At 55.8% G+C, this 23730-nt stretch overlaps 9 protein-coding genes across 9 annotated transcripts; 5 read left to right on the forward strand and 4 right to left on the reverse strand.

Moving 5' to 3' along the window:
* The first annotated feature begins 880 nt into the window (after nt 1–880).
* SETTUDRAFT_129755 (uncharacterized protein) lies at nt 881–2889 on the forward strand. Its single transcript, XM_008025981.1, has 3 exons — nt 881–1058; nt 1108–1598; nt 1652–2889. Exons 1-3 carry the CDS (start codon nt 923–925, stop codon nt 2822–2824), a joined length of 1800 nt encoding a protein of 599 aa, XP_008024172.1. The 5' UTR covers nt 881–922; the 3' UTR covers nt 2825–2889.
* Nucleotides 2890–3372: 483 nt separating this feature from the next.
* Nucleotides 3373–4908, reverse strand: SETTUDRAFT_160577 (uncharacterized protein; the record flags this gene model as incomplete). The annotated part of the gene is made up of 1 exon (XM_008025982.1): nt 3373–4908. One exon carries the CDS (start codon nt 4906–4908, stop codon nt 3373–3375), a length of 1536 nt encoding a protein of 511 aa, XP_008024173.1.
* Nucleotides 4909–5211: 303 nt separating this feature from the next.
* On the forward strand, nt 5212–6717 carry SETTUDRAFT_129758 (uncharacterized protein; the record flags this gene model as incomplete). Its single annotated transcript, XM_008025983.1, has 3 exons — nt 5212–5251; nt 5301–6403; nt 6492–6717. Coding segments are annotated over exons 2-3 (1242 nt in total), but the record flags the coding sequence as incomplete, so codon positions are not given.
* A 1035-nt stretch (nt 6718–7752) lies between these two features.
* On the forward strand, nt 7753–10028 carry SETTUDRAFT_149500 (uncharacterized protein). The gene is made up of 5 exons (XM_008025984.1): nt 7753–8068; nt 8133–8362; nt 8437–8933; nt 8999–9400; nt 9487–10028. Exons 1-5 carry the CDS (start codon nt 7983–7985, stop codon nt 9787–9789), a joined length of 1518 nt encoding a protein of 505 aa, XP_008024175.1. The 5' UTR covers nt 7753–7982; the 3' UTR covers nt 9790–10028.
* A 128-nt stretch (nt 10029–10156) lies between these two features.
* SETTUDRAFT_129762 (glycoside hydrolase family 2 protein) lies at nt 10157–12887 on the reverse strand. The gene has a single exon (XM_008025985.1). It carries the CDS (start codon nt 12867–12869, stop codon nt 10281–10283), a length of 2589 nt encoding a protein of 862 aa, XP_008024176.1. The 5' UTR covers nt 12870–12887; the 3' UTR covers nt 10157–10280.
* Nucleotides 12888–14571: 1684 nt separating this feature from the next.
* SETTUDRAFT_168517 (uncharacterized protein) lies at nt 14572–15639 on the forward strand. Its single transcript, XM_008025986.1, has 2 exons — nt 14572–15007; nt 15111–15639. The coding sequence occupies exons 1-2, from the start codon at nt 14876–14878 to the stop codon at nt 15267–15269; spliced, it is 291 nt and encodes a 96-aa protein (XP_008024177.1). The 5' UTR covers nt 14572–14875; the 3' UTR covers nt 15270–15639.
* Nucleotides 15640–15680: 41 nt separating this feature from the next.
* SETTUDRAFT_168518 (uncharacterized protein) lies at nt 15681–17586 on the reverse strand. The gene is made up of 3 exons (XM_008025987.1): nt 17412–17586; nt 17046–17362; nt 15681–16997 (listed from the first exon to the last, which is right to left on the reverse strand). Exons 1-3 carry the CDS (start codon nt 17524–17526, stop codon nt 15822–15824), a joined length of 1608 nt encoding a protein of 535 aa, XP_008024178.1. The 5' UTR covers nt 17527–17586; the 3' UTR covers nt 15681–15821.
* Nucleotides 17587–17838: 252 nt separating this feature from the next.
* On the reverse strand, nt 17839–18752 carry SETTUDRAFT_168519 (uncharacterized protein). Its single transcript, XM_008025988.1, has one exon. It carries the CDS (start codon nt 18721–18723, stop codon nt 17959–17961), a length of 765 nt encoding a protein of 254 aa, XP_008024179.1. The 5' UTR covers nt 18724–18752; the 3' UTR covers nt 17839–17958.
* Nucleotides 18753–19453: 701 nt separating this feature from the next.
* On the forward strand, nt 19454–22565 carry SETTUDRAFT_129774 (uncharacterized protein; the record flags this gene model as incomplete). The annotated part of the gene is made up of 2 exons (XM_008025989.1): nt 19454–20275; nt 20327–22565. The coding sequence occupies 2 exons, from the start codon at nt 19454–19456 to the stop codon at nt 22238–22240; spliced, it is 2736 nt and encodes a 911-aa protein (XP_008024180.1). The 3' UTR covers nt 22241–22565.
* Nucleotides 22566–23730: the final 1165 nt, after the last annotated feature.

A 23730-nucleotide genomic window follows, 5' to 3' on the forward strand; every position in this document is an offset into this window, starting at 1 on the left:
CATATTGAGATCGGTCTGAAGAGATGGCGATGTATATTGTATTTGGGTGCTGATTGGTTTTTGTTATGGTATTTTATTCTTTGCTGCGTCAGTCATGCTAGTTGTGTCACAGGATCGACCCATCAAAACAAAGTTGGGGCATCTTTTTCGGCACAGCGGGGCAAGTGGTGGGACCCCACATATCCGAACGACCATGCTGACGACGTCTGGGGATCGATCTTGGGCCGGCTGCTCTGATTTTTTTTGCGAAAACGAAGTTGAGATGGATGCCGGATGGGCTTGACGGGCGGCCACAACCTTTAGAGGAAACTCACCGAGGATACACCGCGTTGATCTCTGTCCGCCGGCGTCTTAGCCCTGGATCAGTCGACTCAGGTGTGCCGGCGAACCAGTTTTTTTAGGCACTAGTATCCATGTACCGTACTCTGGGGTCTCTGGGGCTTGCATGCCTCATCCAGGATGTGGGAAACACGGCAATCCATCCATCTATCCCACCATTTCAGCATTCCAAGTCTTCGGATTGGGGCCGCCTTGATTGCTGGCACATGCGTCACTCCTACGACATGTGTTTTTCCTGACACGCAAGCCCACTGCTGGCGGCAACTCCGCGCATCTCGATGCCTTTGGCCTTGCAACACTCAGGCACGCCCACGACAGACGGGAGCTCCGCATACAGACGTCGCACGTGTCGCTGCGATTGGCAGACTGTTATCACAGGCGGCTTGGCAGCAGACTCGAAGAGGCAGTTGCCCAGCCATATGCACGGCCACTCCAAGATCCGCCAAGGCCAGCATCGTGAAGACGCCGGAGAAGACCGTCCTGTCGGCAGAATACTTAAACTGATTGCCCGCGAAAATGTCTTTTTTTTCGTGCTCGCGCCAACTGACGATTCCACGCCCAGCTGCCCGAGTCATCCGTGAAGATGAAGCTTGACACTCGTTCAAGTGCGGCTCTGGTCGCCCTCTCAGCATTGACGGCTGTCGCCCATGCAGAAGATGCTCTTTACAGCCAGCGTCTACAGAAGCGTGGACTCGATGCCGACGGAAACTACAACATCTGTAAGTTTATACGCCGTCTTGCAGTGTGGCTATCACTCACATGACCCAGCTTTCTTCCACATCAATGACGTACACGCTCATTTGGACGAATTTAGTTCTTCTGGGACTGACTGCACCCGGCCGGAGCGCGGATGCTACGGAGGTTATGCGCGTGTCAAGACCATTATTGAGGAGCAGCGCCCCAACTACGCGGACAGCCTGTGGTTGAACGCCGGCGATGAGTTTCAGGGCACCTTGTTCTACAGCTACTATGGTGGCGAGAAGATTGCCGAAGTCTTGAACGAACTCAAATTCGATGCGATGACGCTCGGCAACCACGAGTTTGACGGCGGCGATGCGGCGCTTGGAGAGTTTCTCGTCAATCTCACATTTCCCGTCATCAGCGCCAATGTGCACTCGCAGGATGAGAATGTCAACAAGACAGTGAAGCCCTACACGATTTTTGAGAAGCACAACTTGGCCTTGATTGGCGTTACCGCAGAAGAGACAGCTAGTCTCAGTAACTCTGATGTGACAACCGTCTTCTCCAACACGGTTGAGGTACGTATAGCAATTGACAACCGACTGCGATGGCCAGCTACTAATGATTGCAGTCTGTGCAAGGAGCCATTGACAAGATCAAGGCCACTACCAACATCACAAGAATTGCTGCTCTTACTCACATTGGCTATGATAAGGACCAGGAACTTGCTAAATCGACTACTGGTCTCCACCTGATTATTGGCGGTCACAGCCACACCCTGCTTGGTGATATGAAAGACGCCGAGGGCAAGTACCCTACCATTACCAAGAACAAGGATGGCGAAGAAGTTTTCATCGTTACTTCTTACCGCTGGGGCGAGTATGTTGGCTACATCGACGTAACCTACGACCCCGAGGGCAAGATTCTTGCGTACCACGGTGCACCCATCCACCTCACCAACACCACAAAGCAGGACGAGGATCTGCAAAAGGAGATTGAAGCATGGCGCATTCCTTTTGAGGAGTTTGCTGCCGAGGTTCTGGGCACAACCAAGGTCGAGCTCGACCAGACCACTTGCCAGCGCCAGGAATGCTTGCTAGGAGACTTCATGGCCGATGCCATGTTTGCGTACCGAAAGAACCTTACCGAAAATGTCGATTTTGCCCTTATCAACGCCGGCGGCATTCGCGCTACCATCGATCAAGGCGACATCACTCGCGGCGAGGTCCTCACCTCGTTCCCCTTTGGCAACGCCATTGTGCAAGTCGAGATTGACGGAAAGACACTCTGGGAGTCTATCGAAGGCATCTTGACTGGAGTCAACGTAGGCAATGGCAGAGAAGTCACGTCTTTCCTGCAGGTCAGCTCTGGCATCAAGATCGAATACAATCCCGAAAACGGCAACAATACTAAGCTCATCGCCGTGACCATTGGCGACGCGCCCCTGAAAAACGACACAAAGTACCAAATGGTAACGCTCGACTTCATCGCCGGCGGCGGCGACAACTTCTTCGAGCCCACGACCGACTTTGTTACTCTCGACACCCAAGATGAGGTTTTGACCTCGTACATCCAGTCCCAGTCTCCCGTCGACATTAAGCTTGATGGCCGCATTGAGGAGGTTGACCGCCAAAGAGAGGACACTGTTGTCCCTGGAAATAGCACTACCAATGGTACCACCAACGGTACTTCCCCTACGACTGGTGTGCCACCCCAACAGACCCAGAATGCAGCTGCAGCCCTTGGCCAGGGTGCTGTCAGCGCGTTTATCGTCGGCACTGTTGCGGCTCTGTTGATGTTTTGAGCGAATGCCGGGTTCGGACGCTACGTGTAATGTAAAATAATGTCGTAAATATGATCATGTCTAATGTTTTCTACGAGTGTACGTGGCTGCTCATAACTGACCCATGTCTAATTATAGATGTTTTAGATACCAAAATTTCTACAATATTGCTTGTACGCTAGAACATAGTTCTAGATGCTGCAGATCCAATACTAGGATGATTTCATCGCTAGACCTCCCTTTCGGCGAAGCTAGCAGTGGAGGAATTATGTTGGTGTCTTTGGCAACGCTTGAGGTCGTATTCTTGCATGTACTCATGGCCTGCTTACTATTTCCTAGGCAATTGGGCCGTTGCCACCCGTCGATATTGCCTATTAAGTACGTCGATTCGATAAGTCAGCGTCTGAAAACACCATCATGGACGCCTATACTGTCACGAAAGAGCTCACTTTCATGATCGAGATGTATTCTAAATCCTATCGTTGACTCACGACGGTAGCTGTATGCCGATTACAGCAGTGGAAGAATATAATACAATTCCAGGAGGCCCACAAGTGCAGTCCAAACCCTCATATCCCTCCGACGGGTGTCAGCAGTACCTTTCCAGGATCCAACTCGACATAGCTCGCCGCAGGATCGAGATTGCCGGGGTTATCAGCATCGAAATCAAAGCGATCTGGGATCTGCAGGCCATCGCGATGATAGCCATGCATGCGATACCGCCAGATGCTCGTACCGTCTTTCCACAGCCACAAGTCCTGCGTGTCATTCTGCCACTGCTCAAGCGCAGCCCGCATCTCCAACAGCTTGTCCTTGTGCGCTGGGTCGCTGGCTAGGTTCCGTACTTCAGCTGGGTCAGTGTCCAGGTCGTACAGTTCCTCGGGCGGCCGGAAGATGTAGTCCTTGAGCTTGCGCTGCCCGACCATAGCGGGCTTCCCTGTTTGCGCATCGCCAGAGTTGCGCATAGCCTCGAAGGAAAGAGAGGCGTATAGATCCATGGCAAACGGGAAGTCAAGCCGCCAGCAGACATTGCGATGGTACTTGTAGCGGCGGTCGCGCATGTACCGCGTAGGCCAGTAATTTGTCACTTCGTGGAAAGTATGCGATCCAAACACGCGGCTCCACTGCGTATCCTGCGCCGGAGGCTCAGCCACATCGACGACAGAGAGAAACGAGCGGCCTCGTCGCGGGCCAAAGAATCCTTCTGCGGGCTGGCGCCCCTTGTGGCCAGCCCAGTCGAGGAACGTGGGCAGAATGTCTACCCAGCTCACCATGTGCGAATTGGCGATTCCAGAGTTCAACCCGGGTATTCGCACGAGCAGAGGCAGCCGCACACCCGTTTCATACAGCGTTGTTTTGGAATTGATAAACGGCGGCCCGTTGTCGCTCAGAAACATTACCATGGTGCTCTCGGCAAGGCCCAGGGCATCCAGATGCTGCAGAATGGCGCCAATGCCCCAGTCCATGCGGTGGATAGCCTGGTAGTACTCTGCGAGCTCTTGCCTGACGAGCGGGAGATCACTTGTCCAGCTCGGGACCAGCACTTCGTCTGGAGCAAAGCGGCGCTCAGGGATCCGCTCGTCGTGTATGCGGTTGTTGCCAAAGCCCCCACGGTGCGGGATATCTCGATGCGGATCCACGAAGCCGACAGTCAGGAAGAAAGGCTCGTTGTGGTCCAGTGCTTCTTTGAAAAACGCCCGTGTGCGATGGGCAATATGGGCCACATTGCGGGTTCCGCTTTCTTCTCGCACTCGCCACGGGTACTGCGCATCAGGGGCGACATGGACCTTTCCAATGATGCCGGTCTTGTAGCCCAGCTCGTTGAAGACGTGCGGCATTGTCTCGATATCGGGGTGAGTCTGGAATCCGTTTTTGTCGTGCGTGAGGCCATAGCTGCCGTTGTTATGTGTATGCAGGCCTGTGTACAGCGTAGTCCGGCTCCCGCTGCAAGACGCCGTAGAGGCATATGCAAAATCGAATCTACTACCAGAGGCTGCGAGTATATCCAAGTTGGGCGTACTCACGGCGCGATTCCCATAACACCCTACGACGTCGCGGCCAAGGTCGTCGGCGACCATGAGCAGAATGTTCTTCTTGCCTGTCATTTTTTTTTGCTCGCAATCTTGTGGCGAGAGAAGAGCTCACTGTTCCAAACAATCAATCCGTCTTGGTCGACATAGACGACTATTTAGTAGGCGTAGTACTAGGGTAGGGATGCTTACAGCTCGGCCGTATGTGCTCCGATGCGAGTCGGACAGGCGGCGACGACATCCGACTCGTTACGCGTCTCGCGCTGAGTGTGCGCGAAGCTCTCGTACTCTCCACAACTCTTGGCCCCCGGATCTCGCTCTTCACTCTCTCCACATTTCACACGAGCTGCGAGCTCTAATGGCGAATCCCTCTCCTAGCCGCAACTCAGCCCGCTGTGTAACGTGCCGGCTGCGCAAGGTATTGCTGTTGAGAGACGAATACATTGTTCCAGGCCTAATCTCATCAGGTCAAATGCTCAGGGGGCGCTGCACCATGCCACAATTGCCGTCGCCTGCGACTGAACTGCACCTTTCCGCGCCCAGGCGATGGCATCATGCGCACAATGGCCTTGGGCACGCCGACTGAAGCTCTCACCGAGGCGGGCACAGCACGCCGTCGCATCACGGCCGCCTGCCACGGGTGCCGTGCACGCAAGAGTCGGTGTGATGGCCAGCGGCCGCGGTGCCAGCGGTGCCAGCAAAGTAACAGCGGGTGCATGTATCCAGAGGAAAACTCGCGGCCATGGCATCGCGAGCACCACCAGCCCATGATCCAGAGCGCTGCCCCCCTGGTCGGCCAAGCTGAACTCGCCACGGCGCCAACGTCGTCGCCCCCTGCTCTTGATCCGCTGGCGGCGCACCAAACACCGTCGGTGGACGTCTGTCGAGACCGCAGGTTCCTCAGCAGGGACGTCTTGTCGCAGCATATCGAGGCTTATTTCGTCTACATCTATCATATACCTGGGTACAACTTCTTCCACCGCCCCTCGTTGCTCGAGGACTTGTACCATGACAGGATCCCGTCCATCTTGAGCACGGCCATCTGCGCCATTGTATCTGGATACCTGAACCGCTCGAGAGCAGGCAAGCAGTTGTCTGTGGAATGGGCCACAGACGTCGATTCGTACCTTTCCACCAACATGAATAATCTTACCCTGCTCAATCTCCAGCTCATGGTGCTCTCGCTGTACCAACACCTTTCCTATCGCCAGTTTGGCAGGAGTTGGCTGATACTGGGTACGGCGACCAGATTGGCGCTTGGCATCCAGCTCAACAAAGAGAGTCGGCTTGCTCCGGAGAGCGAGGGTATTGCTTTGCGGGAATGCCAGAGAAGGCTAGCGTGGGGTATATTCATACAGGACAAGTTACACTCGGGTGGTATTGACGAGTTTGTGGCCATGCCTGCGCGCTGGATGCAGATTTCGCTGCCGCTGGAAGAGGACGACTTTCTTCGCGAGCGCAGTCGCCAACCCGTCTTTTTGAGCGATGATCCCGGACATGTACCTCAAGAAGGCCTTGGCATCAGTGCATATACTGTCGTGTTGATGCAGCTGCGGCATGAGATTCTGCAGTAAGAAACCCGAACCCCACCCCTTGACACGCTATTCGGCTCGGAGTGCTGACGGTAATCCCAGAGTGACAAAACGCGTCATTGCAAGATCTTCGTCCTCATCTCAGATTGGTGATGCAGCAATGATTGCATCTCTGGTCTCATTAGAGACGCGTATGCAGCGCTTCTATGCGGCTTTGCCTGCTCACCTCCGTCTGACTGACCGCAATCTTTTCGCATACTCTTCCAGCTCCAGATTGATTGCCTTCATCTCCTTGAATACCTGGTACTTGCAGGCCTGCTGTGACCTATTCCGCATATGCCTACCGGGAATGTCACGGGAAAGCGCCCTGCCTAGTTTACTGATCGACGCCCCTCTGGACCTCGTAGACCGGTGGCGGTGCTCGGCGGTATCCTACGCCAAGAAACTGGCTTCGACCTGGCGCCATCTTCTGGGTCTGAGTACCAGGGGTGCTCTGAAATTTCCTGGTGATCTTGTGCCTCTGGATCCAGCAAACTGTGTCAGCATTCACCAGGTATCCAAGATACTCTTGACAGCACGGAGATTTAAGCTGTATGATGGGCTGCGTGATCCACTCACTGGAGAGCCATGCTCTTTCGATGATGAGGAGGTCGCGCTATTGTGCCAAAACAACGTAGCCTATATCAAAGACTTTGCTTCCATCGCTCCAATAGCTACAGTCGTCGAACAGGATGTCAAAGCCATGGTCACATCGGACATTTTCAACGGCTCCCAGCGAAACGCAATGCCCAGTGCCGAGGAGGAAACGCCTGTGACAAGTCAAATACAGAAGGACCACGTCTTGAGCCGCTACAATGTTCTCGCAATGGGCATTGCGGCTAGCAGCAGCAATCCCAGCCCATGCAACCCCAGTCCATCAGACGAAGGATATGCGCTTTCCACGGCGAGCGATACGTCAATCGGAGGCAGGATGCCCAGTGTTGTGCGTGCCCGTTCATCGGTTACAAGCTATTCTATAGACGATGCTCCGCCCCAGCAAGACACGGAATTCCCTAGCTCTACACCGCACGAAAGCACCCACACACCATATCCACTACCGCATACCGCGCAACAGTTACACCACATAGAAAACACCTCGCCCAACCCCGATCCAACGACTATAAGTGAGCCAGGTCAACAGCAACTGGAAAACGGTGACAACTCAGGACCGGAAGCATCGTATCCCCCAGCGTGGCCTCTGGACTACTCTGTCCCCGGCTCCCAATTCGACATGAACGGGGAACTGGACTGGTTTCTGATGAACACCATCATCCCCCGCGACTAAACTAGAGTCGGCCCTACGACATTGCTTTTTAGTGGAGCGGATCTCGTCGCTCCAACGGCTGGGATCTGGTCGTTGACGAGTCAAGCCACCCCATATGCCGCAACCTCCACCCGCAGCTTGGCGCCCCAGGTGTTGCATTCCACAACATCGCGTAGTCCTAGTTCGGGTGTTAAGCTCTACGCGCCACACGTACAGTCAGCGTTGTCACTTCTTACCCGCCTTGTAGTCCAGCTCCAGATCACCACGTGCCGGCATCTGAGTCCCCCGGGCCTGTGCAGCAACCAACACAGACCATGGGCTCCGCAGTCAGAGAACAGACGACATTCACGCTGGTCTTCAGCGTGCTTGTCTTCTTGCAGGGTGCTATTCTGTTTGGCATGTATGTACCTTTTCATCGTTGAATATCGCAATGTACATACAGACTTATTGACCCGCGAATGCAGAGATACAGGTTCATTTGGCTCGCTGCAGGCTCTCCCGTCGTTTGTGCATCGGTTTGGCGTCGCGAGAAATGGAAAGCATATTCTCCCCGCCACACGCAAAGCGTTGATGAACTCGCTGCCGTGGATCGGAAAAATTACTGGTTGCTTCGCGGCGGAACCGGCAATTGAAAGACTGGGATTCAAAAAGACCATGTATCTCGCTGCTGTGGTCCAGATTATAGCCATTATCAGTACGTTTTGTTCGACATCACGGCACACTGCCCCTATCATTACTTCAACTTGGACTAACGGATTTTCCCTCTAGTTGAGCTCACGTCTCATGCCTGGTCCCAATTCACCGTCGGTCGCATCATTGCGTACAGCGCAGTCGGCCTAGTCGAAAACGCCGTGCCAGCATACAGCGCCGAGATCTCGCCAGCAGCGACGCGAGGCCTCTTCGCAGGCTCCATCATGTTCGTCACGGGACTTGGGAATCTCTGGGGCGCAGGCATGTCGCGGGCGTACGCGACCGAGTCTTCTGCAAAAGGCTGGATGATCCCCACCTCGATGCAGCTGATCCCCGCCGTACTCATGCTGCTCCTCGTGCCGTTTACCCCGGAGTCTCCGCGCTGGCTCCTGCTCAAAGGCGACACGGAAAAAGCATCCAAGAACCTCAATCAACTCCGTCCAAAAGCCCATGTCGCGAGCGGAGCCACACAGGCGGAAATCGATGCCTTTGTCTATGCCATCGAGGAATCTCATGCCCAGGACCAGGGCCGGTGGCTCGATCTCTTCCGTGGAAACTACCTTCGACGCACATGGGTAGGTCCAAAAAAAACACATATTCTGCATCTGCCTTTTACTAACCACCCCATGCCACGCCACAGATCTGCTCGACGCTCTTCATCCTCGAACAAACAAACGGCAACCAATTCGTGCAGTCCTACGCCGCAACCTTCTACGTGCAGCGCGGGCTCGGCGCAAACTCCTTCACATACACGATCCTGGGCCAAGTCGTCGGCATCATCGGGTGCGGCGTGGGTCTCGCTCTCGTCGACACCACGGGCCGGCGTCCGCTCATGCTCGGCGGCAGCATCCTGTGCACCCTGTTCCTGTACCTGGCCGCCGGCCTCGGCATGCAGGATACCAAATCGCTTGGCCAGACGACTAGCAATACTATCCTTGCGTGTTTTATTCTACTCCCGGCTTTCACGCGCATTTCGGCGAGTACAAATGCGTTTTTAACGGGCGCCGAGATTGGGGGCGTGAGAATGAGGAAAAAGACTATGGTATGATATATATTTCCCTCCCCTCCCCTCCCAACCACCAAAGCAGAAACAAGGACTACCGCTGACTCTGAAAACTAACCAAGTAGGCCTTCGGCACCGCCTGCGACGTCGCCGCCGCCTTCCTCGTCACCTTCGTAACGCCGTACCTGCTTCCCTCCATGGGCGTCAACATCGGCTGGATCTTTGGCTCCGTCGCCGCCTTCTCCGTCGTCTGGTCGTATTTGTTTTTCCCGGAGCTCAAGGGCCGCTCGCTCGAGGAGGTGGATGAGCTGTTTGAAGCCCGTTTGGACGCTAGGAAGTTTGCGGCGTACAAGAGTACCGGCGTGCGCCGTCTTGTGGCGCGTTTGGAGGCCGCGGAGAAGGAGCGTGCGGAGAAAGGGGCTGCGTGAGGTGCTGTGGGATGTGCTGATGCCATGTGCGACGGCGCAGAAAAGCGGGATTTCGTGGTGTAGCGAGGGAGCGATGGGACGTGGAGATTCTACATCAAGGAAATGGTTGTGCAAAGTGAGAAATTGAAATACAGTTTTTCCCGGGCCTTTTCTTTTTCTTTTTCTTAGTTGTAGATAGTGGACTGAGACGTACTCAGTCGGGTAAGTCAATGCTTGTGGGACTGATTTGTTGCAGGTACGGGGGTTTCTAGCCAGACATGTTGTATGTTTCCCCTTTGGATGAGTTTCTCAGTATGTATGTATGATGCAGCATCAAAGGAAATTGTTATACTCAAGTCCCATTTTCCTATGACTAAGCGCACCGAGTGTTCGAATACATTCATAGCCTAAACTCTGATTCTCATATACATTGATTATTTGATGCTTATTTACTTCAACGTCATTACACGCTGCGACACAACTCGCGCATCGCAGCAACATTTTTTGAGCCATCAAGCAGCGGTAATCTTCACAGTGCCACCCTGCAGTCCGCCTGCGGTAACGTCGACCGCAATCTCACCCGTAGCCCCAGCCTCGCTTCTCACGATAGCCAGAGCCATACCGCCGAATGCCTTCCTGGTCGTCTCCGGGAACGGCGTCATATCGGTAGGGTCGCCGTTGTCTGTGCTGACGATAACACCAGGGCCAGATGAGACCTTGAAACTGATTGCGTTGTCTGCGGTTGGAACGAGGATGCCGTTGGTGTCGTGTACGGAAACGCTGATGAAAGAAAGATCGTATCCGTCACCCGTGATGGTGGTGCGGTCGGCAGTAATGTTGAGGGAGGCTGCGGCACCGGCTGTGACTTGAGTTGCAGTGGCCCATTCTGCGCCGTTCTTCGAGGCGACTACGGTGACGTTGCCGGGTTCGTACTTGACACTGTCCCAGCGAAGACGGTAGTCGTATTGGCCTCTTTCCTTGCGGCCGGCAGAGACGCCGTTGATGAAGAGCTCGGCAGAGTCACCAGAGGTGTAGACGTGCACAGGGGTGACTTGTCCAACGCGATCCTCTGGCCATGTCCAATGAGGCAGGATATGTGCCATGGGTAGATCAGGCTTCCATCGGGCCTGGTAGAGATAGAAACGATCCTTCTTGAAGCCTGCGAGATCGACGATGCCAAAGTAGGAGCTGCGGCTTTCGTTGGCGTAAGGCGTGGGCTCACCAATGTAATCAAATCCAGTCCAGACAAACTCTCCAGCAACATAGGGGTGCATGTCTTGCATTTGGAAGACTTTGTCTGGTGATGCGGCCCATTCAGGTGCGTAAAGATCGTAGGAACTGACAACGTTCGTTTCCGGGTCTCCGCCCTCACCAGGCGCTCCGCCGACTATGGCGCTCTTGTTGGCAGTCACGGGGAAAAGGTACTTGCCACGAGTGCTAATGGCAGATGATGACTCGGTGCTCCAAATCATCTTCTCGGGGAAGGCTTGTTTGAAGTCGGGGAACGTGCTTACCCACGAGTTTCCCTTGCCTTCTCCCTGGTAGTTAAGGCCGATAATGTCAATGACCCCAGCAATGCCAGTTCCAGCACCAGCATTGTTCATGCCAATCGTCACCTTGCGGGTAGGGTCTTCTTCGTGGGCGATATCCTGGAGCGTCTTGCAGGTTTCGGTTCCAGTCGAGTTGCGTTGCTCCGGAAGTTCATTGCCAACACTCCATGAAATGATTGATGGGTGGTTTCGGTCACGGCGCATAAAGGAACGGAGATCAGGCTCGTGCCACTCTTTGAAGATGCGATGGAAGTCGTTCTCCACCTTTGGGAAGTTCCATGTGTCGAAGATCTCGTCCATGACCATCAAGCCGAGTCGATCCGCAAGATCAAGGTACTCTGGTGCTGGCGGGTTGTGCGAGGTCCGAAGAGCATTGTTGCCCATCTCCATCAAAATCTCAATCTGGCGCTCAGCGGCTCGTGTGTTGAAAGCGGCGCCTAGCGATCCAAGATCATGGTGGTTGCACGTGCCTTGCACGTAGATGCGTTCGCCGTTGATCAGAACACCTCGGGCCGGGTCGTACGCAACAGAGCGGATTCCAAAGACGGTTTCGTAAGTATCCACTGCCTCGCCGTCGATGGATACAGTAGTCATTGCTACGTACTCGTTAGGCTTCTGGGTAGGCGGAGGTCCCCAGAGTTTTGGGCTTGCAACCGAGACCGAGCCATTCCCAGCCTTCTTGGAGTGACCCGACAGGGCAGTGCTTGCTGCTGGGAACTTTGCGATGGCGTCGCCGGTTGCCGCCTTCGACGTTGGGTCGCGCTCAAAGATCTCGGTGACGACCACAACATTTTGAGTGCCGTTGCCCTTGTTTTCAATCTCAATGACCATGTCGACAGTAGCCTCCTGAGCAGAAACACTGGGAGTAGTAATGTAGGTTCCCCATTGCGCGACATGCACAGGCTCGACGGTGACCATCCAGATATTCCGGTAGATTCCAGCACCAGGGTACCAGCGCGATGAATCCAGTTTGTTGTCAAGACGAATAGCAAGGGTGTTTGACCCGGCTTTCGCATATGGGGTAAGGTCGAGGCGGAAGGAGTTGTAGCCATAAGGCCACCCACCCACAAGCTCGCCGTTGAACCATATGGCAGCATACGCCATGGCGCCTTCAACATCCAGGAAGATGGACTTTCCTGACGCGATGATATCAGCTTCAATTGAGACTGATCGTCGATACCATCCAATTCCGTTGATAGGCAGGTTTCCCAGATCGCCGGTAACACCGGGAGCATCGAAAGTGCTAGAGATGGCCCAGTCGTGGGGCACAGTGACCGCCTCCCAGCTCTTGTCATCGAAGCTTGACTGTACATAGCTGATGTTGGCGCCTGGAGCCGGACCGGAAGGGCGTTGGTATCCGTCTCCGGTAATGAAGTCGTTTGCACAAGGCATCATCCATGGCTTCAGCGTCTCATAACTCAGGCCATCGGGGTTGGATGTGAAGCGTGAGAAGCGCCAGTCTGCGTTGAGGGATGAGCGCACACGACCTGATGAAGCCGCGCGCTTCTTGAGGCCATGTGCAGATGCTTCATCGATAGCATTCGAGAACATGAGGCCGAGCAAGACGAGCCTGTACGCATTGGACAGCGTCCAGGATGAGCTGAACATGTTGAGCAGCCGGAACAGCGTGAACTGGAGATCAAGCCGTGGGTTTGCTCATGCAATGAACAGGTCAAAAACGAGTGGTGCCGTAGGCTGGGGCGAGGAGGTTGGAGTGCAAGGTACCTCGATTGCCGGCATGGCGTCTTTTGTAATAGGTTCGGTAGGATCGTAGAGTAGGATCGCGGGCTATCTCCACCCGTATCTCTGCACGTGTCTCGTCATGACGGGAAAACTCAGCAGGGCCTGCCGTCTCGGCACCGAGAGATATGCCAATTGTCGAATGATTAGTAGCACAGGGAGCCGCTGGTGGAAATGGAGCGGAGACTCTGGTCCGATGCCGACTGGGAAGTGAGCGGGGTGGCTGGCTTGGCTCGACTTAGCTTCGCCTTGAGTTTAGTCGAAGCGGACGTAGGCCCATTTCTCACGCCGAGCTTACCCAAGACGATGCGGGCAGGTGAAGATCCTCGTTGTTGTTGCCCTGGCCGAGGATAATAGGCTAGTGACGTCGTGCGCTAGGCCCAAACAAGCCGTCGGTCCGCCTACCGTCCCCTCACTTTCCCGCTGCGTGGCCTTGGCCGATAGTCGAGATAATTATGGAGAAGTGGGATTTGTCGCGTGGAGCAAGCAGAGGAGGCTCGAGATTTCGAAGATAAGACTGATACCATATCCGAGAGTGGGACAGGGCCAGAACCAAGCATTCTGTAGGCGGTCAAGCAACTCAAGCTCACAAGTCTTGATTATACTTAGTTGACCTGCGTATCGGAAGATTTGGTTCCTATTATTCGTACTGGCTGTCGTTGTGAGGGACTAGATCCGAGAATTCCGATTGACGAAGCTCCCGCAACAACCACTAGGATGTACAGCCATACAGCACAGATAGCCTGAGAATGACCATGCGGGAGCAGTGATCATGTGGAGAAGACCAAGCTGTAGCATGGTTCAGAACACTCTGCTGGCCAATGCTTTGAATTCCAATGAGTGGTATCCCTTGCAGACCCAGCGGTGAGCAAGGGTTTGGCATGGACACAGCGCTTCATGCCACTGACTAGACTGGCGAGAGTCAATCTCCAAAACGCGAATTGTATCCGCGATGATGGGAAATGTAGCTAGTAAAAATTTACTTTAATAAAGTCGAAGCTCCAGGAGATACTCAGTCTCTCAATCATGTAGTAACGTCCTGAATAGTCTTCCAATTGCAGCCCTCAAGAGCACCATGTTCATGTCACGACAGGAAAACCGACCAAGCCAAACAAGAGCAATAATATGACTACATATGTTCCCATACACGAGGGAGAATTCTCAAGCCGCTGCATTGACAAAGCTACTCCAGCGCCATCCCCGCATTCCTATCCCAATCAAAATCCACATACCCCAAGCTTCAACCTGACATCAAAAACCCATCAATGAAAGCCAAACATCCAAGACAAAAGAAAAAAAAAAGGTACGCGGGCACCTCACACGCACACGCTGCAAGCAAGCTACAAGCCCTAACTGGGCCAAGCAAGCGAACCCTTCCCCAGACCCACCAGCGGCGCTAAACCGCTTGTATTCAGGGTCTCTTGGCACCCAACGTCACACCTCTCCGTGGACGGGCGCGCGCAAACCCACGGCGCAAAAGCTCCCCTCAGCACATCTCTCTCTCCGCCCCGCATACTCCGCCACCCCACTCGAAACAAAGTTTACAGGAAACCACAGCATCACGACTAGAATCAGGGACTTTCCCTCGTACCCTGCACGTCTGCACACGAATACCCTATACCGTTACCCCCCTCCCCAGCACCGCTTGCAACACAACAAACAACATACACGTTGGAATCCTCTTTTCCCGGAACGAACGAACGAACCAACGAACAAAAGATACTCGGGGCGCAAGCCAGGACGCAAAACACCAAGAACAAGAACAAGTTGCCACGACCAACTACCACAGCCGCCTCCTCCTCCTCCCCACAACCACAATGTCCGCCTACGAGCGCGAACAGCAAAACGACTCTCGCCTCGAAGATCTCGCGTCCAAAGTCTCAGCCCTACGCGGCGTAACCATCGACATTTACGACAGCGCGCGAGACCAGCATGTGATTGATAGTACTGTACGTTTCTCTGCTATACACTGCCCCCCCTTTGATACCCTCCTAGTTATCCCCCACCTTTCGACGCTATATACGTGCTAATATATAACGATGATATCACTAGAGCGACACCTTCTCCTCATTCGCGACATCGCTCAAAGGCTCCGCGACACGCCTCACGCGCATGGCGTCGTCGGGCAATAAAGTCGCCATTTTCAAGCTGAGCGGCATGATTATCGCCGGTGTCGTGCTGTTGTATTGGGTGTGGCATTTGTTTTTCTGAAGAGCGAGGTGGAGAGAAAGGGGGATATGGTGTGTGTGTGTGTGTGTTTTGGGTCTGTTGGCTGAGGATGGGGGTTGAAGGGAGAATAGGGGATAGCGCAGGATAGGGGGAGGAGACATGCAGGGAAGGAGAGTCCCGAATGGACAGTCGTGAAGAAGAGGATGCCCTTGGAGGCGGGTCGGATACAAGAGAAGAAGAGGACGGGAGAAGGAAAATAACGGCGTGACATACATCAGGGATGAGGAATGGCTGAGCGGCAAGGGATGGGCTCGAGAAGGAATCGTCAAAGATGATCCAGTGTATATTGGTGGTCCTGCGACAGGCGACACGCCCGATTAGTCGAAGTTGCATATAGGGCGTTCACGGACTTGCCGGGGGGGGGGGGGGGGCGGAAACATAGAAGCGTTTTTGGTTTCGATTTTTGTGTTTTATATTGATATACAAGTTTCAAAAGCGGTCTATAGCTGATTGTGGATACCACGCCCCCGAGCTTGACTTCATCTTCAAATCGTAGCCATAACACTAACATTCAACTCCATCTCATCCATTATACTACTCCCAAACATTGGAAAATAAATCATCGCTAGCCCCACCGAATCCCCCCGGCGGTTTACCATGGGCAGTGCTCGTGTTGGTAGTAGTCGTGGCTGCAGGTGCAGCACTGCTCCAGCCCCCAAAATCATCGTCTTGTGTCACGTGAGGTGCACCCCAGCTGGACGTCGGTGCGGGAGCGGTTGCTGTGGTTGTTGTGGCTGCAGGTTGACTGGGTGCAGACGAAGCCCAGACGTCGTTGCCACCCCAGGCATCCATGTTGGAGAATCCCGAGTAGTTTACCGCTGCCGGGGCGGGTGTAGACTTGGAGGCAGGAGCAGGTGCGGGCGAAGAAAGGTTAAAGGCCGAGTTGGTGGATGCCAATGGCGGAGATTGAATTCTTGATGTGGGGGCAGGTTCCGAAGGCATCGATAGGTCCAGGAGATCGTTCATGCCAGAGGTTGCTGGAGCTGCAGGCTTAGCTGGTGCGGGCGATGAGAAGGCGCTGAAGTTACTGGCTCCTCCTGCAGGACTCATGGTACGACTTTGCGATTGGCTCTGTGCGGCAGGCTTTGAATCGAAAAAGTTGCCTCCGCCGCCAAACATGTTTGACGAAGACGTCGCGGGGGGTGATTTTTTGCCCGAAAGGCTTTCAAGGCCAGCAAAGGGCGAGGGCTTGGGGGCTGGAGCCGCGTTGAAAGACAGGCTGCTGAATGCGTCGTTCAAACCACCAAAAGTCGACTGTTGTGGCGAGGTTTGCCCTTGGGGTGATACCATTCCACCAAACGAATCTTGACGAGCATGCTGCTGAGGCTGAGGCGGGGCTGCGGGCTTTGCGGCATACAGCGACAAGATGGATTGCTTGAGGTCTGGTCTTGAAGGCGCCGCAGCAGCAGGACCTGTGCTGGACGGGCGAGCAGGGGCAGCAGAGGGTCCTCCACCGAGAAAGTCCAGACCTAGCAATGAATCGCCTGCCTTGTGTTGTTTCACGGGAGCCGTCTCTGCCTTGGGAGGCCCTCTCGCGTTTGCCGGCGGCCCGGTGCTCGGTCGCTGAGGGACTGGGTCGTCGCCAAACAAGTCGATTGCGGGCTGCGGCTGTGCCTGTCGTTCGGGAGGCGCGGCACGGCCTGAGTTCTGCGCCAGGCGTTGTGAGGCTGAGCGTTCTATCTGGACCTTTTCTTGCACCTTTTTCAGTGGCTGGGCTGGGGTTAGTCGCCGTCTGCACACAAGGCTGATAGCACTCACCACGTCATCGTCATCAGAGTCCAGCGTCGAGGGGTCGGGCATGGGCCCGTCCATGACCCAGCGCTTCGACTCGTACTTTGTTCGGATAAAGTTCTCAATCTTGGCCTCGGACGGAACGTGGCCCGGAGCCAGCTTCGACTCCCAGTACTTGTTGGCGCGCGCATTGCCCCATTTCAAGACGCTCTGCAGTTGCTCGTCGGTCCAGGTGTCGAGGTCGACCGACTTGACTCTGCTGATATGTGTTCCCATGCCACGGTGTATGCCCGAACACCGAATGCATATGAAGACGCCGAGATTCCAGCTGGCCCATCGAGGGTCTGCGGCAGTGTCAGTAGGCGCCCGGCACAATTGAAGCGCAAGCCTTACGCTTGTTCCGCTTGCAGTCTGAGCATGTCTTGTTGCCTTCGAGCTTGACCAGGTTCTTCAGCGTGGCGCGGTTCTGCTCTGCCCGATCAGCGGCAGGGTTGGGCCGTCGAGACATTGCGGGGCGGGCTGTCGTGGGTGCAGACGAGAATCGAGGTGGGCAGTCGAGGAGTCGGCGCGTGGCAGGCGGTGGGAAGGCAGTGTCTCGCGAGTGCACGTGTCAATGTCGAGGCAGGTGGGAGGGTGGGGATGGCCTGTTTCATTCGAGCCTGAAGCGTTTGGTGTGCCCTACCAATGACGCTCGTCTTGGCACCGCCTAGCCATGCCCATGCCCATGCCTATGCCCACGCCCACGCCGGCCGTGGATGCATCGACAGCACTTTTCGGCGTCTGCATCACCGCGCAGTCTTGTTTCTCGCGAGCGCGCATGGGGAATTAGCCATACAGGGGCTGCCCTGCTGGAATGGATTAATGCTTGCGAACGCCAGTCCCGGGTATCACAAATGGGGCATGCTATACTATAATACATGTGCTGACGCAGCAGCAACGCCTAAGCGGGGCGGAACCTCCAGTCGTCCCAGTCGTCGTCGTCGTCGTCGTCGTCTGACTCGCTTTCCTCGTCGTCGTCGTCCTGAGCAGCCGCACGCGCTGCCTCGGGCGCCTCGACTGACCGTCCAGACACGGACCGCAGCGCCTCGCGTTGCTCCCGCAGCCTCTTGACCCTCTCCTCCAGCCCGTCCATCTGTTCGAATTCGTCCTCGAGGGCGCGCGCAGCATCCTCCTTCTCGCCCTCGATTTCCTCGTCCCGCTTGGCCCGCTGGGCACTCTGCTCTTCTCGCGCCTGTGCGGCCAGCTGGGCGGCTGTCATGGGCGCTGCCTCAATGACAGCGCCTGAGTAGGCAGGCTTGGCGGGCTGTGGGGGTTCCGTCTCGGCCTTCATTTCGTTCATGAAGGCGTCGAGCTCAGCCTGGGCGGCCGCGTCGAGCGGCGGGTTCGCGGGTGCGGCTGGCTCTGGGGGCTCGGTGTCTGTTGTTGGTGGTGGTGGTGGTGCTGCTGCCGGTGCCGGTGCGCTCTCGTCGGCGGGCAGAGGCGCGACTTGTTGGGCGTCCGGCGTCGCGCCCGCATCGAAGAAGCCTGCAGGCACGCCCGCCTCGTCCTCGGTCCGCGTGCGCTTCCTCTCGTCGCCGGCGTCGTCGGGGGCCTTGCGCTTCTTGGAGGAGGGAGCGGCGGCGGGAGCGGGCGACGGCTTCTGGGGCTTCTGGGCCTGCTGGCGCGCTGCACGCTGCTGGCGCAACAGGGCGCGGGCGTCGGCCATTGCTGGGCGGCGGTGGTGTGGTGGGATAACGCGGTGGGATAATGCGGTGGCAGGCTGGGCGAGGGCCGGCAACGGGTGTGCTTGTTGTGTGTGTGTGCATGCACGTATTGCATGGAGAGGCTCGCGGCGCGCAGAGGGTCCATGGCTCGCTAGTGGCTGGGATTACGGCAGCCAAGACTTGGGCAAAACGCTGCGTCCAAGCTCCACCCGTCTCCTCACTGACACCATTCTATTCCGACACCACACGACTCCACGCACGCTCTCGCATTGCACATCGCGCCTCTGCCCGGCACTGCTCGCCCTCGCCCTCGCCATTCCCCTTCTCTGCAGCCCCCCCGCTGCGCCCGCATCGCCGCGCTCGCCCCGCGGCCGCGTCTGCTCGTCACTGCCCGCTCGGTCGCGCCGGCTCCTGTGCGCGCCGCCGCCTCCGCTTCCGGCACACACACACGCGCGCCTGAGGAAGCTGCGACTCACGCTCGGCAGGCTCGCCTCGCCCCGCGCCTTCTGTCTGGACAGTTGGGCAGGCGCCGTGTGGTGCGCGCTCGTTTCCAGTGCTAGTTAGAAGCCGCTCGTACGGCGTGTCCGCTGGCCCGCAACGCCACGCAAAGGACGGGATTGGGGCTTCCGTAGAGACTTTTTTGTTCTTGAATCTTGTTTGCGCACAATAGCATAAGCTGCATTCGTGCAACCGTCAATTTGAGCCCATCCCCCCGCCTTCGTGTCCTCCACCATGGCCGGTAAGCAGACACCATCTACACGCGCCCACGGCATGCGGTCGCCGCGCGCCCCGCACACGACACGCGCGCACACGACCGCCCCCGATGCCCTCGCACATGCTGATTCTGCTGCCACAGACGAGATCAGGCGCTCCGGCCGCGCCAACAAGGGCCACCATACAAAGAACCAGGACGCCCTCGACGAGCCCGCTGCTGCCGCTGCCGCCACGACGACTGCTGCCGCTGCTGCTGCTGCTGCTGCCGCCGCTGCTGCTGCTGCTCCCGCCGCCGCCACCCCCAAGTCCAAAGCACCGTCAGCAGCCGAGAAGAAGGGCCAGGCACACGCAAAAAAGGGCCAGGCAAAGCGCGCGCAGTCGGCCCAGTCGGCCGATGCAGACGAAGACGACGACGACGATGAGGAGGAGGATGCCATCATCCGCTGTGTGTGCGGCGACCAGCGCGACATCCGCGGACGCCAGATGATCTGCTGCGACAATTGCACCGCCTGGCAGCACAACAAGTGCCTGGGACTGCCCGAAGGCGACTATTGGGAGGGCAAGGACTACTACTGCGAGCAATGCAAGCCCGAAGACCACGTCGAGCTGCTTGCTGCCATGGCCCGCGGCGAGAGGCCGTGGGCGCGCAAGAAGGGCTCCAAGCCCAAGCCTCGCCCCAGCGACGTCAAGCAAGAGGCTGCATCGTCTGAAAAGGCGGCCACGCCGCAGCACGAGACGCCTTCGCAGCCTGCACAAGCTCCGGCCGAGGCCTCTACGCCGACCCCAGCCCCCGTTGCTGTGCCGCACTCAGACGCCTCCAACGGCCATGGCGACTCCAAGGTACGCTGCCCCACTTCCCCCAACACCACCTCCCCTCACGCATGCAAACAGGGCACCAAGAGCCAGCCCCAGTCTCCTCTCGGCGAAAAGCGCCGTCATGACGCGGCCTCGGAAAAGGCTAGTGCAAATAAGAAACGCAGAAAGTCAAGTCACCAGGAGCCCAAGCAGGAGCCGCAGAATGCGCCCGCTGCCGACATCGACGCGCTTCCGCAGAACCAAAAGGCTGTCGCGGAGAAGATGTGCGAGACGCTGGCACCCTTGATCACGGCTGCTTCGGACACGCGGGGGTACCGCATTCCCGACGGTCAGACTGCCAAGTCGCTCGCTGCAAAGTATACTCTCCAGATGTGCCATGCCGCGTTCAATCTGTATGGGGAGCCCACTGGTGGCTCCTCGCCCTACTTTGGCAAGATGCGCACCATCATGTTCAATGTCAAGAAGAACACGGTTCTCGTAGACCGTCTGCTCTCCGGAAACCTCAAGGCGGACGATCTCGTGAGCATGGAGGCGGAAGAAATGGCAAGCGAAGACAAGCAACGCGAGTACGCTGCCATGCGAGAAGCAGCCGAGAAGCAGATGATTTTGACCGAAGAGACTGGGCCTCGGCTACGCAAAACTCACAAGGGCGAGGAGATTGTCGGCGAGGATAACTTTGAGAATGAAGACTTCAAGCAGCCTGTTCAGCGCGAGCGAGAGAGTGTTACCGAAGACACGACAGCACCGTCGCCTGTTGCCGTGCGCCCATCCGAGAGTCCCGCTGCGTCTAGGGGACCCGAGACAGACTCGGTGCAGCACGATGGCCTGCGACGCGCCTCTACAAACTTTGACATTAATTCCGTCTTTGACAAGGTTCGCTCGCCGCAGCACGACCAGCAAACCTTCCTCCACCGCCGTCGCAGCTCCATGCACACACAAGACAAGCCCCAGAGCGCCGTAGACGATGCAGACGTTGACCGGTTGCTCAAGGACGAAGACAACGACGTCGAGATGGCAGGCTACTCATCAGACCCCACCGTCTGCTGGCACGGCTCCATCAACATGCAGTCTATGGAACCATTTGATGCAGTCGCTCGGTTCGTCGCAGGTGGCGACTTTGGCCAAGTGGTGCCCTGGGAAAAGCTCTTGACCCATATTGTGGCAATCCAAGGACGCATTGAGAGTTCAAAGGGAAACGACTATATTCAAAGCATTGGACACACGGAGAGCCACGAAGTCTCCATCCTTGCCATTAGCCCAGTCACCACCGAGGGCCGCACCGTCATGGACCATCTGTATGAGTACTTCCACTCACGTGGTAGGTGGGGTGTTGTACCTGTCGAAGGCAACGGCATTCTCCGCGATCTCTATGTGATTCCGATCGAGGAGGGCGGAAGTAACCTTCCCCCGTTCATCGACATGCTGGAGTACTGTACCATTGAAACACCGCGCAAGGAAAACATGTTGATCTTGGCCCTTGTTGCCAAACTACCAGAGGCTAAGCCACAACTGCCACCCACACAACACTATGAGCGATATCCCGCTCAGGAGGTGGCTTCTGGCCACATTGCGCAGCCTGCTCTCGGCAATGGTTCCAGCCCATCCCCAATGGCCAACCCCCACGCGCCACAATTTTCGCCCGTCAGCGCAGTCTATCCACAAGCGCAGTACGGCAATCCGTTCGTTCCACCACAGGCAAACATGGTACCTCAACCCCCACTTCCCATGCATACCCCACCACACCACCAAATCCCCAAAGCACTGGAGATCCTCGGCCCGTACATTGACGCTCCGGTGATTGTCACTATCCTCAGCTCCAATCTGTCACAGAATGCAGTTGTCTCGGAGCTACAAATGATCAACCTTCGACATATTGTTGAGACTGTGCCGGAAGCACGGGATAACATCACAGTGCTCACCAACCATTTGCAATCCAAGACGGAGGCAAACAGACAGCAACAACATGCCCAGCCCTCTGGAGCGTTGTAGGACAGTGTCACAGATGCGCTGGCTATTATGGAAATGCACAATCAATAACGCATGTTTTCAGGAAGAGGTAAGAAAAAAAAGAAACTTGAAATGTTATGCGGTACTTGGGCGGTTTACTCTCTTTGTCTTGGCAGCAAGTGGTTCTGCTTTAGGATCAGGATCCAGTTGTGTATGGTGGCGGCGATGACGGCGATGACGGCGCTTCCTATCTTTTTTCTCTCTTTTTCGTTAGTATACTTTGATACCCACCTGTGGTGTACTAGTTTTGTTTTTTCCAGTAAATACTTTTTTGGTTTCCACTACTCTCCGAAAAAAAATATCTCCGTCACTCCTTATTCACATCTCTCAAGGTTCTGCGCGCAACCCCTGACATGCGTTCTTAAACTGATGCCTTCATACACATAATGCATCCGTGCCTCAGCCTCAGCCTCAGCCTCAGCCTCAGCATTTCTCGCATATATCTACGTTCCGATAACCGAAATCAAACCCTCAGATTAACACGTCACTGAAAATCTACACACGCTCATAACATCCTACCAAATCTTTACCCTTTGCGCTAAGTAAGTAAGTAAACCCAAAATAAAAATGCCAATCGAGTAAGCAAGCGGTTATGTATGGCTCTAAACTAGTGTTGTCCCTCAGACCAGCTCAGCCGCATGTAGTCCAAGTTCACCCTCGGATTTGGGTTTAGGTTTGGGTTTGGCGAGCGGACGGGGCCCGAAGATGTGGGTTGGCTGGGCTGGGCTGGGCTTGATGGGCTTGATGGGCGGGGGGAAGAGAAGGCAAGGGGAGGGGCTGATGAGGGCTGGTGTGGATGTATATACGTCATATCGAAAGGAGAGGGGCATGAAGACGGAGAGTGCTGGGAATAAGTAAGTAGCTGTATCTAGGTATTGTATATATGTGAATACAAAAAGCAACGTCGGATATTTGCCAGGACTACAGGATATGGACACCTCACTGCTACCATATACCATCTACTCTGCAGCGTTGTGAAAGCCGTTGCGTCAATACGTCGAAATCACTTTTAAAACAAATATCCGCCCCCCACCCTCCCTCCCTGTACCAAAAAGAAAAAAGCCAATATTCAACAAGACTGTTATGAGTAACGCGCCGAGATGCAACAAAGACATGACAATGACAGATGCTGAGGGCAGACGGATTGGTCGACAGACACAGAAAATTACCGATGCCAGACGGAACGGAACAGGGGTCCCAGACGGAACGGAACGGGGGGGGGGCTGGGGGCTGGGGTTGCGCAAAAAGAGTCAGGTAAAGCAAGGCAAGCTACCCTGCACTAGTCATGAAAAATGAATGATTCATGGAGGCTAAAACGCTCTTAGCTTTAGTGTTGGTGTTGGGCCATAACCCGGAGATTTATTAGCCGCCTGCCGCCGGTCGCATCATCTCGGGAGGACGGGCATCGACGGCATGTGCCGAGAGAGAAAGCGAAAGAGAGAGAGAGAGAGAGAGAGAGAGAGAGAGAGAGT

The sequence above is a fragment of the Exserohilum turcica genome (assembly GCF_000359705.1).
Source record: "Exserohilum turcica Et28A unplaced genomic scaffold SETTUscaffold_16, whole genome shotgun sequence".
Taxonomy (NCBI): domain Eukaryota; kingdom Fungi; phylum Ascomycota; class Dothideomycetes; order Pleosporales; family Pleosporaceae; genus Exserohilum; species Exserohilum turcicum.